We start from the raw sequence: 16,710 nt of genomic DNA, 5'->3' as shown, positions 1-16,710 counted from the left end.
CTACTGCTTATAAGCATGCCTAATTTCTCCCCCATTCTCAAAAATTCATTTAATCTGTCTTCCCACAATTATCACATATCTCTTCTGCCTTTTGTAGCTAAACTCCCTGAGAAGGTCATCTATAATAGGAGCCTTTGCTTCTTCTCCTCCCATTCTCCTTAACTCTACAATCTGGTTTCTGACCTCATCATCTCTCCTCAAAGTTACTAATGATCTCCTTTTTTAATTTGTTTGCTTTTTATCTTGAAAAGAATAATTTAGTGATGAGTACCCAGTTAAAGGAGCGGAAAGATTAATTCCCACTATGGTATCTTCTTCTCAAGATTTCTCTTCTGACAATTTCACACACAGATAATAAAACCAGATAAAAGTTGCATAGTAGCTTCCTACTTCATCTACTTCCTAAAATAATGAATAGAATTCAATTCCTCAGAAGAGTATTTGGATAGATAAGCAGATCCTGGTATATTAGAATCTGATTCTCTAGAATAGAGAGGGTATTATGGCACAATAAAAAAGGGCCATGAGAAATGTTTCTTCAGTCAGTGACATTAATATGTATTCTAGCCAACGGATTTTAATTTCACTGCTGAAAGCCAATAAGGCATAAAACTTCACCCTCAAAATCAAGCTAGATAGAAAGACTAATCTGAAAAAAGCTGCCAGCTGCTAGTATTTTTAAAATGGAAAAGGGGAAAAAAGTCTCAGAGCTCCTGAGAAATATTGCTATTATGAAGTTACCAAAATCCCCAAACAGATTCCTATTAATCCCAACCAGCACTTTCCATTCAATCCCAGTCTATTTTGAGGAAGGTCCAGTCCTCCTTTTCAATAAGTCTATTTTCTGAATGATAAGTATTATGAACAATGGTTTCAGATTTATTGACCAGTGAATTCTTTCTGACAACATGAAGCTTTTTTTTTTTTTTTTTAACCTAGAAGCTCTAGATTTGGGCTATAATATTTCTTCAAGTTTTCATTCTGGGCTTTCTTCCAAGAAGTGACAGATTCTATTTCTTTTTTACCTTCTAGTTCTAAAAGATCTGAGCAGTTTTCTTTTATGATTTAATGAAATATGATGTCAACTTTTTTTTGGTCATGGATTTCAAGTAGTCTGATGATTATTAAATTATATTTTCTTGATCTCTTTTCCAAATCAGTTGTTTTTGCTATCAATTACATTACACTTTCTTCTTCTTCTTCTTCTTTTTTTTTTTGTGTTTTATCTTTGTGTTTATTTATTTATTTATTTTTTAATGAGGGCATTGGAGTTAAGCGTCTTGCTCAGCGTCCCATAGCTAGCAAGTGTCAAATTCTGAGGTCAGATTGAATTCAGGTCTGCCTGACTCCAGGACCAATGCTTTATTTGTAGCTGCCTCTTGACATAAATAAAGAGTAAGTATTAAAAGTATCGCTTTATCAATTTCAAAACAATTTCTGTTTGGACCTGTGCTCAAGCTGCATTTCTGAGTTTTTCTTTGTACAAGTTTTCAAGTCATTCTCTTCTTCAGGTTTTGTCTTGAATTTCCCTATCACCGTAATTTTATTTGTTTGTTTGCTAATTATTCAAGCCTGCTTCCTGACTTTGGACCTTATGTGAGGGTCAGTTTCTTCAGACTCCTGGAGGGAATATATGAACTGAGCTTTTGTTCTCTTAGGTCCTTCTACTGCTTTCTTGGAGTAGTGAATGTTGTGTTACTTTAGGATTTCAGGGTCAGTTTAAGCAGGGAAAATTCAAACTTTCAGTACTCACAGAGTGGTCTGAACTGGGGCAAACTGATTATTGATTTTCTGGTCTAGGATCAGCAATATCCTGACCTGGGTTTGGGTCTTAGCTACATTCTTGTGGGCCTATCTCTGGTTGGAAATTCCAATCAACTGCTGCTAGACTCATCTACTATTAGCCAGCTGGGAAACTGTACAGAAGCTGCAGACTTCCTATTTACCTGGAATTCCTATCCTAGTATGCTATTGAAGGTTTCACAATGGGCTAGAGACTAGAAGTAAGTCCCTGCTTTTTTCCTAAAGTCAGAACCACACAATTCCTGCTTGCTTTTAAACTTGTTCCTCACTCAGGACACAGTCCAGGGAGTGTGCGACCATTGTTCTCCACCACCCCTAGGCATAGATCCCTTCCTCAGTCTACCCTAGTACACAGGGTAGTGAAAGAGCTGTCAGATGGCACCCATTCTTGCTTCCATTCCTAGTTCAGGGAGCCTCTGGGACTGTTTCCTGCCCTGATACTTTCTGCTTTTGTATATAGCCTCCATCCATTTTCAGTGTCTGGGCACTAGAATGTTCTTGACTAGACCCTTCCCAGGTTTCTGTATTTCTCTCTGTCGCAGCATTGACCTAGATTGGAAAAATGATTTGATGTGACGTTTTCTTGCATTTCCACATCTGGGCTTGATCTAATGCATTGTCTATACTTATGAGCTGGGCTATCCTTCCCATTGCTCTATTATATTCAGTGTGCCTCTCTTTTAACAGCCCTTCCAACACCATCTTTGTATTTTGTTACCTTCATCAATGTGATATGACTAAGAATGTACCTCAGAGTTGTTTTAAATTTCATTTCTCTTACAATTAGTGGTTCAGGGGTATTTTTTCCATATGTTTACTGATAGTTCTTTTGAAAAATTAGTTTATATGCTTTGACCACTTATCTATTAGGGAATGGCTCTTATTCTTATATATTTTGTCTTTTTCTTATAGATTTTCGATGTTATACTTTTGTTAGAGATATTAAAGGAAAGGAAGGGTAGGGAAAGTAAGAAGCATTTATAGTGCCAGACAATGTGCTAAGTGCATAACAAATATTATCTCATTTGGTCTTTACAACAACGTTGGGAGGTAAGTATTGTTACTATTCTCATTTTAGTTGAGGAAAATGAGGTAGTGGTTAAATGACTTGCCCAGGGTCATAAAGCTAGTAAGCTGTCTTGAGGCCATATGTGAACTCAGATCTTCCTGAATCCAGGCCAAGTACTCTTCTCTACTGTGCTTTTGGACTAGCTGCATTGATTTTTTGCATATAAAATTTTCTAATTTAAGCAATCAAAACAGTATTCTCATTTTTGGCATAGTTTTAGCAAGCTCTTTTGTTTAAAAGAATGAAGGTATAATAGTTGCAGTGAAAATAAGGGAAGAAAGAAAGGTAGGAATAAGCATTTATTAAGCTTTGTGCTCAACATTTTGCAGATCTTATCTCATTTGATTCTATCCTGTAGGAAGTGTGAATCAGCTTAAGTGAAGTGAGAGTATAAAGGCTAAGGTACATATTTAAGCATTCCCCACACATAATGCTAACAGGAGTAATGGAGATGGCCTAGGAAATGGGGAGGAAGAAAGAAAAAGGGGTTGACATGTAGGGATAAGAAGAACATACAGATGAGAGAAGGTGGAGAACACAAAGTTGAAGAACTTCTTTCCTAGGTGGCTGCAGATTTGGAGCAGTAGGAAAAGGAACTTCATCCAAATATAAAATAGGGGCCAAACTGGATAGGACATTGTCCCATAAGACAGACGGGCAGATTTAAACCTTCAGGCTTTTCCCAAATCAATGACTGTGGCCAGTGCCAGTACATGCACAAGCACTGTTGTCCCTCTGTTGCTGCGACCTGAGGTTACCATGGTCCTGTTCACAGGCATACAGAGCCAGCTGGGAAGGGTGCAGCGTGGCCTATTCACACTCTGTGTCTTCATCTGCCTGCGAGGCTCCAAGAAAAAGCTGGGCCTGGAAGCCAACAACTGTTATGTCTACTTTGACACAGACACTGACCATGCGTAAGTGCTAAAAGGGGAGGGACGTCTGTGATCTTCCTCTTCCTCTTTCCTAAAGTCTGGGCAGGGAAGGGGCCCAAATGACTCACGAGCCTGGAGTCTGCACTTTCCAGTCGCCCATTCTCCTTCATTGAGGTCAGGCCCCCGGAAGCTCCTGTCTCTTTTCCCCTCCATCTCCTAAGCGAGCTTCTTCTCTCCTGTCCAGCTCCCACTTCTACGAAGGGAGAATGATTCCTGTCCCCTTATGAGAGCATTCAGAGGTTCCACTGATTCACACTGTGGGGGAACCATCATGTGGCTTATCTCCCTTTTCCCGTCCACAGGATGGAGAGATACCTGTCCCTCTCCAGGGACCAAGCTGCGGCACACATCCCCTATTTCTTGGTCACCTCCGCTTCGGCCAAAGACCCGATGTGGAAGGACAGGTTCCCAGGTAGGACGGAGGCCATGGAAAGCCGGGGAGGGCAGGGGGGGAGGGAAGAGGGCAGGAGGGGCCGGGCACCAGGCACAGTGATCTGAGCTCTGTCTCCTCAGACCAGTCCACACTGATGATGATGCTTCCTGCCCGCTATGAGTGGTTTGAGGAGTGGAAGGATGAGCCCCAGAGCAAGAGGGGGAGTGACTATGAGGCCATGAAGGAATCCTTCGTAGAGGCTTCCATGTCTGTTTTGATGAAACTGTATCCTCAGTTGGAGGGGAAGGTACCGGTGGGGGAGGCAGGTCAGCCTTAGCTCTCTGGCTTGCTCCGGGGATCCAGAAGTATGGTCCTGAGGGGAAGTCGGAATGCTGGGAGGGGGCCCAAAGTCCCAAATAGCTGCCCTTAAAGTGGTACAAACTGGAGAAAATGGAAAAGGAGGAGCGATGGTGTCTGGAGCTTGAGTGAATTTCTTCTCCATCTCCACCACCTTCTTTACTTCCTTAGGTTCACAATGTATCAGTAGGGAATCCACTCAGCCATCAATTCTTCCTGGCTGCCCCAGGTGGAGAGCCCTATGGGGCTGGCCCTGACCTGAGCCGTCTGCAGCCCCACATCATGGCCACAATGCGGGCCCAGAGCCCCATCCCCAATCTCTACCTTACAGGTACAATACCTCCCCCGTCAGGACTTGAGCTGCTCTTCGTCCTGCTGGCTCACACCTCTACCCCTCCATCCTCACCCATCTTTGAAGTTCTAGAGCAGCAGAAACTAGTAGGTCCCAGACAAGGCTAGGAGACGGTGGGGAAAGGAGATAGAGGGAATTGATTTGTGTTGCCTCAGTCAGGGATTCTGAACCTGGAGTTGACAAACTTGTTTAACATTTTTAACAACTACATTTCAATATAATTGATATAAAAGAATTGGTATTTTGTTTTATGCATTTAAAAACATTCTTTAAAGGGGTCTTCCAAAGGGGTCCATGTCATAAAGCAAGTGAAGGACCCCAGTTCTAGGCAGATTCTTTGGACTCCTGCTACTAGACGAGGTAAACTGGTCTCTTAGCTCTTGGGTCCCTCTTGATCTGCACTCAGCCGCAGATGTTTTACCCACATCCTCATTGATTTCCCCAGAAAAGGAGAATGTCCTCCTGGGAGGTGGGAGCAGGCTCAATCTGGACCCCTGGGTCCCTTCACCTTCTCCTAGGACTTGGGCACAGCCTTCAGAATTTCCTGGCTGAGCAGCAGACTTGCCGTCCTGCTCAGCCCAGCATTCCCATGACCCTGCTTTTCCTTTTGCCTTCCAGGACAGGATGTGTTCACCTGCGGTTTGTTCGGGGCCCTACATGGAGCCCTGTTGTGCAGCAGCACCATCCTACAGAGGAATGTCCACTTGGACCTCCTGAGGCTCCACTCTCGGGTCTCTGCTGCCCTGCCCAAGAAGACAAATTAGCAGAGTCCAAGGGATCCTCTATGGCAAGGAGTTCAGGATCCTGAGTGGGCCTGAGAGCTGGGCAGAAAGCAGGACAATTGACTTCTGCAGTTATTGTAATGGTATTTTTTTCCCTGAGGCAATTGGGGTTAAGGGTCAGGGCTGGTACTCCATTTAGCTGTCCCATTGCCAAATGACTTCCAAGGCACCACAACACTTCATCTAGTGCCTTGATGAAAGCCATAGTTACAATACATAGCTGTCACTTTGGTATCGGAGGAAGTTTTTTATTTTTTTGAAGTTTTTAATTTTAGATCATGATTGTTAATCAGGTCCCTGGAGGTCTTCCAGGTAGGTCAGGGGTGTTTCCTAGGAGTGTTTAAAATGGGATCACACTTATCCTAAGGCTTCTGTTCTGGATTAGTAATTTCCTTAGGACATTAAACATAAAGCAAACACCTCCTTTGTCATCTCCTACGATGTTCTTTACTTAGGTACTGTGATCCAGTGTCTGAAGTCTGGACCTAGTTCTGGTTCTCCTCTTCAATTCTGGTGTCCCTAGGCCCATTTCCTCAGCTGTCAAATGTAGGGGACAGCCAACTTCATTTCTAAAGTTCACAACCCTAAAAATACTGTCCCGTCTCCTGTGTGAGGCGCTATGATGTAGTCATGGCAACAAGCATCAGTTCCATGTCTCGTATGTGCCGAGTGCTAACAATACAAAGAAAAACAAAAAATGGATGCCCAGTTCAATGATACATGGAGAGAACTGGCTGGGTGTCCAGGAAAGCTGCCACTGACAAATGCTGGGCAAATCACAGGGGACCCCCTCAGGCCATCAGCAGCAGAGGGGTTCCCTAGACCAATGAAGTCATAGGTTTAGAACCTGTGCCATACAATTTTTTTTTTTTAAGGAAAGAAAGTTAGGAATTTTCTGCCTCTTAATTGTAGCCTGAGGGCTTATCTTTCCTGACTCCAAGTGCAAATTCTGCCATCAACTGATGTTTCTTATAGGATTATTCTGAAGTTTTCTATCAAAGGCCAGAGACCCCCTTCTGAATAATCAATTAGTGAGATTTTATCTTAAAAGCAGAAGCCCTGCTTTTCTTATTTTTCTACATGCTAAATCCCTTTTCTAAATTATAAGCTCCAAGCTCCGGTTACTATCTGTCCAGAGCAGGCCTTTAAATGTCTGTTAAACTTCACATGCCTATCCTCCTAACTTTCTGCAATGTGGGGAAAGGATAAGTAGAAAGGTTTTTCTGAAGATATCAGTACAGAGACTTTACAAGAAGGCATAGGCCAAATTTTTAGGAAGAACTAGATTCATTTAGAGCTTGCTTTTAAATCATTGACCATAGCCACCTAAAACTGAAGAAAATCAAACTTAAATGGCGAGATTATAGGTAACTCCACTGGAGTCATTCAACTTTTCCACTTACTCATGCAGCTCTTATGATATTTCTGGAAAGTCCTGGGAAGGGGAAGGAGAGAGAGGGAATCGTAGCAATATCCTCAACATCCTAGGAAATTCTCAAAAACCTTTGGGACTTCTGTCTATTTTCTATCCCCTGAACTTCCTCACAGAAGAGGAGAGCCCCAGGCTTATCAACAACAGCTAATTAAAGGTTTAGCTAGAACAATGTTCAAAAGTTTTTGGGGTTAGGTGAGAGCATAAATTCAGCATGTTTCCTTTTTGGGGATAATATTCTTCCTAAGCTATGGCCTCCTATCATTTTGTATTTTTTAAGTGGAAATAAAATTTTCACCAAATTGGTATTTTCTTTCTAACAAGACACTTGTCCCTTAGGAAGAACATTACTGATAAGTGTCTAGGATGCTGATGGAACTTTTAAATCTGTCACATGAAGATGTGTTGAATGACTGGAAAAGCAAAGACTTGAAAAAACACAAAGACTTGGTCAAATATCTGGAGGGCTGACCCTAGAGAGCAGACTCAGGACCAAGGGCTGTAACTTCAGGCCTGCTGTCAGGGAAAACCCAACCCTGGGAGCCGTCCAAACCGCAATGCGTTGCTGCTGCCTCTGGAGCCGTTGGGCCACTTCCTTTTTCAATATTAGTAGTAAAGACGCAATAGTATTCCTCAAATTCATTAATTCTGTAAAACCATTCCTATACTTGTGTTATACAAGGAAATAATGTGCACCTAAATAACGATCATCTTATGTCTATACTAATGAAGGATTTTATTTTTTTAAATACACATTGTTTTATGAATCATATTGGGAGAGAAAAATCTGAGCAAAAGTGAAAAACCAAGGGAAAGATAAAGCAGAAAAAAGAAGTAAACATAGCATGTGTTGATTTACATTCAGTCTTCTTTCTTTTTCTGGATGTACATGGCATTTTCTGTCCAATATATGGGATTTGCTTTAGATCACTGAACCACTGAGAAGAACCACATCTTCCATAGTTGATCTTCACACATTCTTGCTGTTATTGTGTACAATGTATTCCTGGTTCTGTTGTTTCCCTCAGCATTGTTCATGTAAATCTTTCTGGACTTTTCTAAAATCAGCTTGTTCATCATTTTTTATAGAACAATAATATTCCATTATCTTCATATACTACAACTTATTAAGCCATTCCCCAACTTAAGGGCATCTACTCATTTTCCAGTTCTTTGCTACCACAAAATGAGCTGCTACAAATGTTTTTGCATATGTGGGGTCCTTTTTTTGACTTCCTTGGGTAGTAGCAGTAGCACTGTTAGGTCAAAGGATATGCATAGTTTTATACCCTTTGGGCATAGTTCCAAATTGCTCCCCAGAACAGGTTTATCATTTTACAACTCCATCAACAATGCATTGGTGTTCCAGTTTTCTCATATCCCCTCCAACATTTATCATTATTTTTTCTGTCATCTAGCTAATTTGAGAGGTGTGAGGTAGCACCTCAGAGAATTTGCATTTTTCTAATAGTGATTTTGATCATTTTTAAAAGTTTTTTTTTGGGGGGGAGAGAAGGCAACTGGAGTTGTGACTTGCTCAGGGTCACCCAGCTAGTATTAAGTGTTTGACTTTAAGGCCAGGGGCCAATCCACTGAGCCAGCTAACTGCTCTAATGAAGGATTTTAAAATATTATGTGGGGAATAAAAATCTCCATGTTCTTAAACTAATAAATAACATACACATTCAATCAGGTTGGATTTTCTTAACACTGTTAAAAGTTTTAGTTATGGCACAATTCTACTTTAGAACCTCTGATTTAAACATATCTTTTTATTGTGCAGGAAATCTGGATTGAGTGACATGACTATCTCATAAGCTTCTTTGTGTGTTTTCAAATTAAAATGATCATTGAGAAGACAGCACAGAACTTTCTACACTATTTTTCATCTATTTTGGGGGGGGGGCATTAAAATGAACTCTTTATATGTAAGCCAACTCTGGAGTGACAATCTCATCTGATGGGTTTTGTGATGTGTTTGTTCTGAGTTTTACATTACAGAATTGCTCTGGTTTCAGGACTGCAATACAAAACTGCCTCCAGACAGGGACGGCACTGGCAAGTGGACAGAAATCAGCAAACATCAAATAACTTTTAACAAATCAGGTGATTTATTGGTGTAATTTGGAAAAGTTTGGAACACTATATATCAATCCACCAAGAAGGAAATGGGTCAGATAACCCAGAACGGCGATAATGTGAAGTCAATGACTCCTTTTTGCAAGGCAGACTTGGGAATCACAGAACACAGATATCAATGACTGAAAGCTTTTTAAAAGAAGCTGGTTGCAATGCAGTTGGAAATAAAAATCACAGCTCATAAATTCCAACCTTAGGTGTGAATAAATCTCAAGATAAAGTTATTTGGGAAAGCTTTGCTTGATACGCAGAACAGACTATGGCACAGAATATTCTAACTAAGCCCAGATGGTTTACAGGCAAAAACCTTGTCAGTCTCCAACTCCTACCTTCTGGCAGAATGTCCAAGCAACTGGGTCTGATGTACTGTCCAGGTTCTTCCCAGGTTTCTCAACTGTTTCAAAACCGTATGTATAAAGGATTCTAAGTCGGATTCAGCTACGTGAGATTTTAAGGAGGATGAAAGAATTTTACCAAAATTCCTTTAAAAAATTAACAGAAAAAAAATTACCATAGAAATAGGACAGAAATGCATAGCTATTTAGCTGATTTGGGGGGAGGGCAAGGGGAGAAGGAAGGTGTTATTCAGCCCTTTTCAAAAGTAGCTCCTGAAATTTTGTCTTTATTCCCAAATTTCTGGCCAGAGTCTGGCCGCCTAAAAGATACTTGAGAAAAAAATTCTGGAGAAACTGGCCCCAAATTTCCCAAACTGCCATCTAGCTCCAAAGTCCTCCTTGACAAGAGTTTTGGAAGTGAAAAAATCTTAAGCTCTTTGCTCTATTTCAGTATTAAAAAACCCAGCTCCTTCCTTGATTCAAGAAATTACAATTTCCAATTTTTATTGGAAAGATCAAGTCTGTTAATGCAGCATCATACTGCCCTAATAAGGTTAAAATTCTCAATACCATAAAATTCTTCTACCTTGTATTCTTCTTTAGGCGCAAGTCTGTTAATGCAGCATCATACTGTCCTAATAAGGTTAAAATTCTCAATACCATAAAATTCTTCTACCTTGTATTCTTCTTTAGGCGGAACCAGAATTCCTAAACAGCTGAAATCTTTAAGTGACTACTTGCCAAATGGCAAACTTTGGCTATAGGAATTCCAGTATTTACCAAGCAAGACAGAGTAATGATTTCAACCGAGAAGACAAAACTACGTCCATTCTAAATGTCTGAATATTAAAACAAAACCACAAATGTTTAAATTTCTAAATGCTCGAACAAGTTAGTAAATGGTTAGGGAGCTCAAAGAAAATAATGCATATGAACTGTTCAAGGTGAAAAAGGTGGGAATGGAGGATATAGGTGAGGATGGAGGGGTGGTAGTGGAATGGGAACTGGCACAATCAAGAGTAAGCAGGTAATTCACAGGTTAGTGGTAAGATTGCTCAGATTTTAGCACAAAACAAGTATTCTGACACAGAAGAGTTAAGCTTACAGCTAAACTGGTATTTGATTGTTGAGTTTTGAACACTGTGCAAGGAAACCTGGATTTATTCTGAGGCAATGGGAGCTTTTTGAGCAGAAAAATGTAGTGAAAGGAATGTTTCAGGAAAATGAAGCTGTCAGCTGCCTAAGGTGAAAGAAAAGGGGGAAAGAGACTGGAGAAAACAGGATCAGTTGAAAGGCCACTACAATCATTCAGGGGTGAGATGAGAAGGTCTGGATTAGGTGAATGACAGTTGAAACTAAACAAACAAAACAAAGACAGAAGTGAGAGACATGTTAAATGAAGAGTCAATATAGTTCTGCTTGAAGAGTAATGGGACCTGGGGAACAGGAAGAATTAAAGTGACTGTAAGAAACAGGCTAAGTTGGGAGTGAGGAAACAGTTCGAAGGATGGGCATGAGTCTGGTTTTAGCCTTGCTGAGTTCTAAGGGACAGGGAGCCAAACACCTAGGAGGAAACACTCAGCCAGTGAGATGCAAGACTTGGGCTCATGAGGGAAGCTGGGGTTCAAGACACCAAGTCACACAGTGAAGGAGTTCCCTGAGTAAGTAGTAGAATGACAGGTGTTGAAGCACGTTCACTGTTGTAAGGGGGCAGGATGAAGAGAAGCAAGATGTTCCAAAAAAGAGCAGCTGGAGATGGAGAGGGAAAAAGAAGTAATATCACCAAACCAGAGGAGGAAGGACAGACTGTAAAATGTCACTTGCTTGAAAAATTGGGCAGTGACAAGGAGAATGAAAGAGTGATCACTAAAAGGAAGAGAGGTAAAGAGAAGAGGCAGGCTGCGTGCTTAGGACTAATAAGAGAGGGAGAAACTAAAAATGCTCAAAGCTGCAACTGGAGAGAAGGCAAACTATGAAGGGTCTTGGGAAAAAAGGGAGAAAAACATGCAAAGTTGGGGATGGGGAGTCTGCTATAGGATGAAATAACTTTGTTACTTTTGTGCAGTGAGGGATGACACAAAGAAGCAGAGATATGAGCAAAGATTAAACTAGGTGACAGGACCTTGTTCTACTCAATGAGAGAAGCAGAAATGAGAAAAATTGGTCAACTCAAGCCACAGAGTTCCCACAATCTGAAAGGAGTGAGAATCCATATGACAATTTGAAATGAACTTCCGGCAAACTTCCAGGCAGTGCACTGGCTTGTTTGTAGCTGGATTCTCTGGCTTTCCCTGAGGTAAGCTCTTCTGCTCGGGCTTTCCCTTTACCCAAAGTTCTTTCAGATTCTCTGGAACAAACCAATAAAAGCAACTCTCCTGTGACTAACTTACTTTAAACAATGTTTCTGGCAGTAAAACCAAACCACACCTCCTGCCTTATTACCCCGGACATAGCAGAGCAGCTCTGCCCACAGGACCACCAGAGGTTCTCCAGAACCCCTGCAAACAGAGTAAGTCCAACTGGCCAGGAAGTTCTTGGAAAAGTGACGTCAATGACAAATGCAAACTGGGTTTAATGGGAAATCTGCTCAATTCAAAAAATCTTTTGATGAAAATGATATGGTTCTCCTCTACAGATTTTTACTGTGCCTATGGATGAAAATTTGGACCTTTATAAATGATAATTTTAGAATTCTAAATAACTTAACCTAGGGGCTTTGCTCCCAAAAACCAGAGCCAAATAGAAATTCAGTGCAAGTGAAGGGAAGTTGTTTCCCTCATTGGTAGTTTTCCTGAAGCAATCTGCAAACATTAGGAAGAATGAATAATTTACACTGCATGGTAGGATTCCACAAATGTTGAAGAATTCTCAAATCTCTTCCCCCTTTGGTCATTACCATCTCTTACATGAGTAGGGCCTGAGAAATATCCTAACTTGGGTCTGTTCTGGAGCTGGCAGAGAGAAACAGTCAAAGAGTGCAAAGCTTCCTGCTAAGGCAAACCTTTCTACCACAAAGCCCCAGGGGAGAAGTGCAGCAACAGCACATCCCGGGCTAGGATTTTCCTTTGGTCACAGCCCAATAAGCTCTTGCTCCTCTTCACTCATCCAGAGAGGAGGAAAGAACGGAAGAAAACAGCATAACAACCAGAAAACATAGGGAGTCTGATTTTTATCAAAGTGCAGGTGCAAAGAAGAAACCATCCCCTGCCTTGACTGGCCCAGACTCGCCCAAGAGTCCCAGTTCAGGCACCATTCTTCAGGGCTCTTGTACTTCAGACACAAAGCAGTAGGGTGGGCATATTTCTCAAGATGAAATCAGATCTAAAACAACAACAAAAACAATGCAGCTTATTTCCAAGAATTCTTTACTCCCCACCCTGCTTCGAGCTCTCTGTGATTTTGAAAAATTTCCCAAGATATAAAAATGGCTTTGCAAATTTAAATGAGAAAAAAAAGACATACAAATATAGGAATGGTTAAAATGAGTGGCAGAATAAAATGTACTTTGCAGTCTATCTAAAAAGCAATCTAGGGCTCCGACTGTGCCCAGAGGGCCAGCGAACTTGAAAGGGCAGCAAGGCCCAGGGTTGAATTCTGAAACTGGCCTGTATGGCCTCCTCATCTCAGGCAGAAAGCCAAGCCTGGCTCTCTCTATGGACGGCAAATGGCAGCAATGGGATCTTTTTCTTGGTTGTCAACCCTGACCACCTCAAAGGCAACCCCTCTATCATTCCTGCCAATGCTAAGGGCAAGGAGAAGTAAGAGTCCACCCTGAGGCACAGAGGCACTTGTGGTGAAGAGCTTGGTCAGGTTCATTTGCCTCCGGTCAACCTGAAATTCGCTCTGTTCCAAATATACAAGAATTAAGTCAACCCCTACTAATCAAATACTCACTATGTCTTAAACATCTGGCTAACAAAACTACAAAGTCCATGCTCGTCCTAGGCTGTTTTGTGCAGGGAGTCATGGAGATCTGAGTTTAAAGTCAGTTCTCAAGCTACTTACTACCTCTGGGACTCCAGGAAAGTCTGTGCCAACTTCAATCTTCTCATGTGTAAAATGGGGATACCTCCTCCCTACCTGCCTGCCAGGGGTGCTGGGAGGATTAAATGAGATCGTATTTATAAGCTGAGCAAAGCTTAAAGGGCTCTAAATCGCGACTTCCTGATCTTCTTTCCAACCTACAGATGCTGCACAACTGTGGGGTTGACCACCATGCCTGAAGCAGGAGCCATCCGCCCAGGGATCCTGGAGTCTCTTACCTTCTGGTCCAAGCGTTGGTAGTCACTGGCCTTTGGTCTCCTGGTGACTTTGGCTCGCTTTCCTTCCAGGGCAAAAGCAATAATCTGGCAAGAGAGACAGAGGGATGATAGGACTCAAAAAATACGTTCTGAAAGTAGGAAGGTTTTCCTAGCTTTAAAATTAGAGATTAATCTGGAGATTAAATGCTTAAAACTCTACAGAACAGCACAATTTTCATGTCTGGTCAAAAAGAAGCCAAGTTTCCATGGTTATCTACCTATAATGTAGTACACTCTGCATACTTCTGGACAGCCTGGTGGCATAATGCAGGCCCTGGAAGAGCCACCTGCTGAATTTGAATCTGGCTTCAAACTCTCACTAGCTGTGTGACTCTGCTAGTCTCACCTTCCTCAGTTGCCAAAAGGAAACTCCAAGTTGGATATAATTGAAAACTGATTCACCACCACCATATCTGACTATAATGTCGGAATAAGTAAGGTCGGTTCTTGCAATATTAAATTCACATTTTGGTTACGTTCCTAAAATAAAATATTTTAAAGATAGGCTCAAATTCATTTTCGTTACTAACTACTTTTAATCAGGGAATCTCTTCACATTAGGAATCTACACCATTCAAGAATAGCATTTCTAACTTTTAATAACATCTCCTTAATAAGATCCTTTAAGGTTTACAATCACTTTGCAGATTGACAAAATCATGTAATCCTACAATTAGACAGCAAACAATTTTCTTCATGCTTTGGGGAATGACTTGAGGGGAGTCCTGTTAATAATAGCATCTCTATCCTATGAGCTTGGTAGAAGTATTAACTTACAAGCTATAATCACAGCACTTCTTTTTTTTTTTAAAGCATATTTTAAAAAATCCCTCTTTTACAACCTGGCTGCTTAATTTTTCTTACTTTAGACTGAAGTAATATAAATGTTCAAGTTTTTTTAATAAGATTTGACACTGTCTAAAAGTCAATGGAAGAACAGGAGACTCAGAAAAGTAAATAGCCTAGCTGGATCCTGAGGTGACAATGTGAACCCGAAATCCCAAGTTGCTGACAGACATCTGAATAATACGAAATCTCCTTCATAATGAAACTTTGAACCTACCTTTCGCTTGTTGTGATAGGCAATGTACAGGACAGCTACCAGGATGGCTGCTGTGACTAAGTATGCAAAAAAGTGGCTGCTCTCTGAATTTTCCTTGCCAGGGCCACTCTCCTTCAGATAAGGGATGCCATGTTCAATATTGTCTGATGGATGATTCAAATTGTTTTTTGGTGACTGTTCTTTAAATGCTTCACCAGGATTAAACTCAAGAAACTCTTTATCAGAATCAGAGGTTAGTTCAGGTCTGTCTTTTGTGTCGGATTTGGACTCCCCTGGGCCAGCTTCATATTTGCCCTTTCCTGTGTCGGTCCCCTGATTGGCCTCTTCTGTCTTGGGTGAGGACTTCTCTTCCTGGTCGCTGGGCTTCTTTTCTGTGTTGCCGGACTTATCCTTTTCTGTGTCCGGTGAGGAGTCCTCTGTCTTGCCCTCTTTGGGGCTGGTCAGTTTGTCCTTTTCTGTGTTAGTTAGGGAGCTCTTTTCTGAGTCGCTTGGCAAGCCGTTTTTCAGATCAGTGGGCTCATCCCTTCCTGTGCCCGGTGGAGAGTCCTTTTCCTGGTCGTTAGAGTTGTCCTTTCCTGTCTTGGTGGGCTCATTCCTTACTGCCTCCATTGCAGAGTTAGCTTCCTGGTCGTTGAGCTCATCCTTTCCTGTGTTTGGTGGGGATTCGTTTTTGTGGTCGGCAGAGTTGTCCCCTCCTGTGTTGGTGGACTTAGGTGGGGAATTGCTTTTCTGGTCATTGGACTTGTCCCCTCCTTTACTGATGGGATTATTCCCTTCTGTTTTAGGTAGGGAATTCTTTGCCGGGTCGTTGGTGGGCTCATTCCTTCCTGTCTCCACTGCAGAGTTAGCTTCCTGGGCGTCATCCTTTCCTTTGCCTAGTGGGGATTCGTTTTTGTGGTCGGCGGAGTTGTCCCCTCCTGTGTTGGTGGACTTATTCCTTTCTGTCTTGGGTGAGGACTTCTCTTCCCGGTCGCTGGGCTTCTTTTCTGTGTCCGGTGAGGAGTCCTCTGTCTGTTCGGAGGGCTTACTCTCTTCTGCCTCCCGCCCGGAGTCATCTCCCTGGTCGGTGGGATTTTCATTTCCTACGTTGGCTGCCGAGTTTGTTCCTGGTTTGGTCGGCTGGTTCTTTGCTTTACTACTGGCAGGCCCGCTTCCGGCCCCCGAGTCTGCATTGGAAGCCGCCCTCGAGGCTGAGGGTTCCGCTGGGTGGCCGGCAGCGCTGGCATCCTTCTGGTGGGACTCCTTTCTTGGGGGGGCCGCAGAGTTGGCGGGCTCTCCTCCTTTAGGATCAACGTTGGCTCCTGAAGGAAAACAGGAGGTAGGGGTTGTGACAAGTTATGGGGGTGTCGCGACAAGTGGAGGTCATGACAGGTGGGAGAATCGCGACAACAGTGGGAGAAGGAGAAGAAAACGGACCGTGTGGGATGAGGCAAGAGCGGCAGCTGGGAGGGAGGGCCGGGGCAGGGCAGGAAGACACAGAAGGAGGAGGCCGTAGGGCAAAGAGCGCGGGTCTGCCGGAAACCCGGCCCCAGGGCTGGGAGTGAGCGAAACCGCGGCCGAGAGACCGCTGTCCGGCTCGGGCCGAGCCCCAGGGGCTGAGGGGGAGATGGGCCAAGGGTCCCGGGTCCGGGGGCGGTGAGGAGGTTGGTTCCTTACCGGTCGAGATAACAACACTCCATAGGAGCACGAACCAGAGCAGGAACCGCATCCTGCGGCAGAACACTGCGCTTCCGCCCACGCACCCTCTCGCGAGAGCAGCGGGCTTGTGGCGG

The 16,710-nt window shown here is 42.7% G+C and overlaps 2 protein-coding genes across 8 annotated transcripts in view; one reads left to right on the top strand and one right to left on the bottom strand.

Moving 5' to 3' along the window:
- Positions 1–9,430, top strand: part of LOC127547433 (all-trans-retinol 13,14-reductase-like) — a 27,307-nt gene extending 17,877 nt beyond the window's left edge. Inside the window, exons 7-12 of one of the 6 annotated variants that reach the window (XR_007950182.1) lie at positions 3,648–3,786; positions 4,107–4,216; positions 4,318–4,484; positions 4,706–4,865; positions 5,505–5,751; positions 9,119–9,430. Coding sequence is in view for 3 of the 6 variants with exons in the window: in XM_051974349.1 (XP_051830309.1) it covers positions 3,648–3,786; positions 4,107–4,216; positions 4,318–4,484; positions 4,706–4,865; positions 5,505–5,650 (722 nt within the window). In the remaining 3 variants the exon portion in view is untranslated. The other 5 variants (XR_007950183.1, XR_007950181.1, XM_051974350.1 and 2 more) reach the window with 5 other exon arrangements.
- Positions 9,189–16,710, bottom strand: TGOLN2 (trans-golgi network protein 2). 2 transcript variants are annotated; one of them, XR_007950184.1, is made up of 5 exons: positions 16,595–16,710; positions 14,939–16,239; positions 13,837–13,920; positions 10,251–12,895; positions 9,189–10,160 (listed from the first exon to the last, which is right to left on the bottom strand). XR_007950184.1 is itself a non-coding variant. In XM_051974352.1 (4 exons), the coding sequence occupies exons 1-4, from the start codon at positions 16,644–16,646 to the stop codon at positions 12,890–12,892; spliced, it is 1,443 nt and encodes a 480-aa protein (XP_051830312.1). In that variant the 5' UTR covers positions 16,647–16,710; the 3' UTR covers positions 9,189–12,889. The 2 variants fall into 2 exon arrangements, 1 of the variants encoding a protein (XP_051830312.1); XM_051974352.1 differs by having other exon boundaries at positions 9,189–12,895.

The sequence above is a fragment of the Antechinus flavipes genome, chromosome 2, assembly GCF_016432865.1.
Source record: "Antechinus flavipes isolate AdamAnt ecotype Samford, QLD, Australia chromosome 2, AdamAnt_v2, whole genome shotgun sequence".
Classification (NCBI taxonomy): Eukaryota; Metazoa; Chordata; class Mammalia; order Dasyuromorphia; family Dasyuridae; genus Antechinus; species Antechinus flavipes.
The sequence above is the reverse complement of the archived record's forward strand: the minus strand, read 5'-3'. Positions and strand labels throughout refer to the sequence as shown.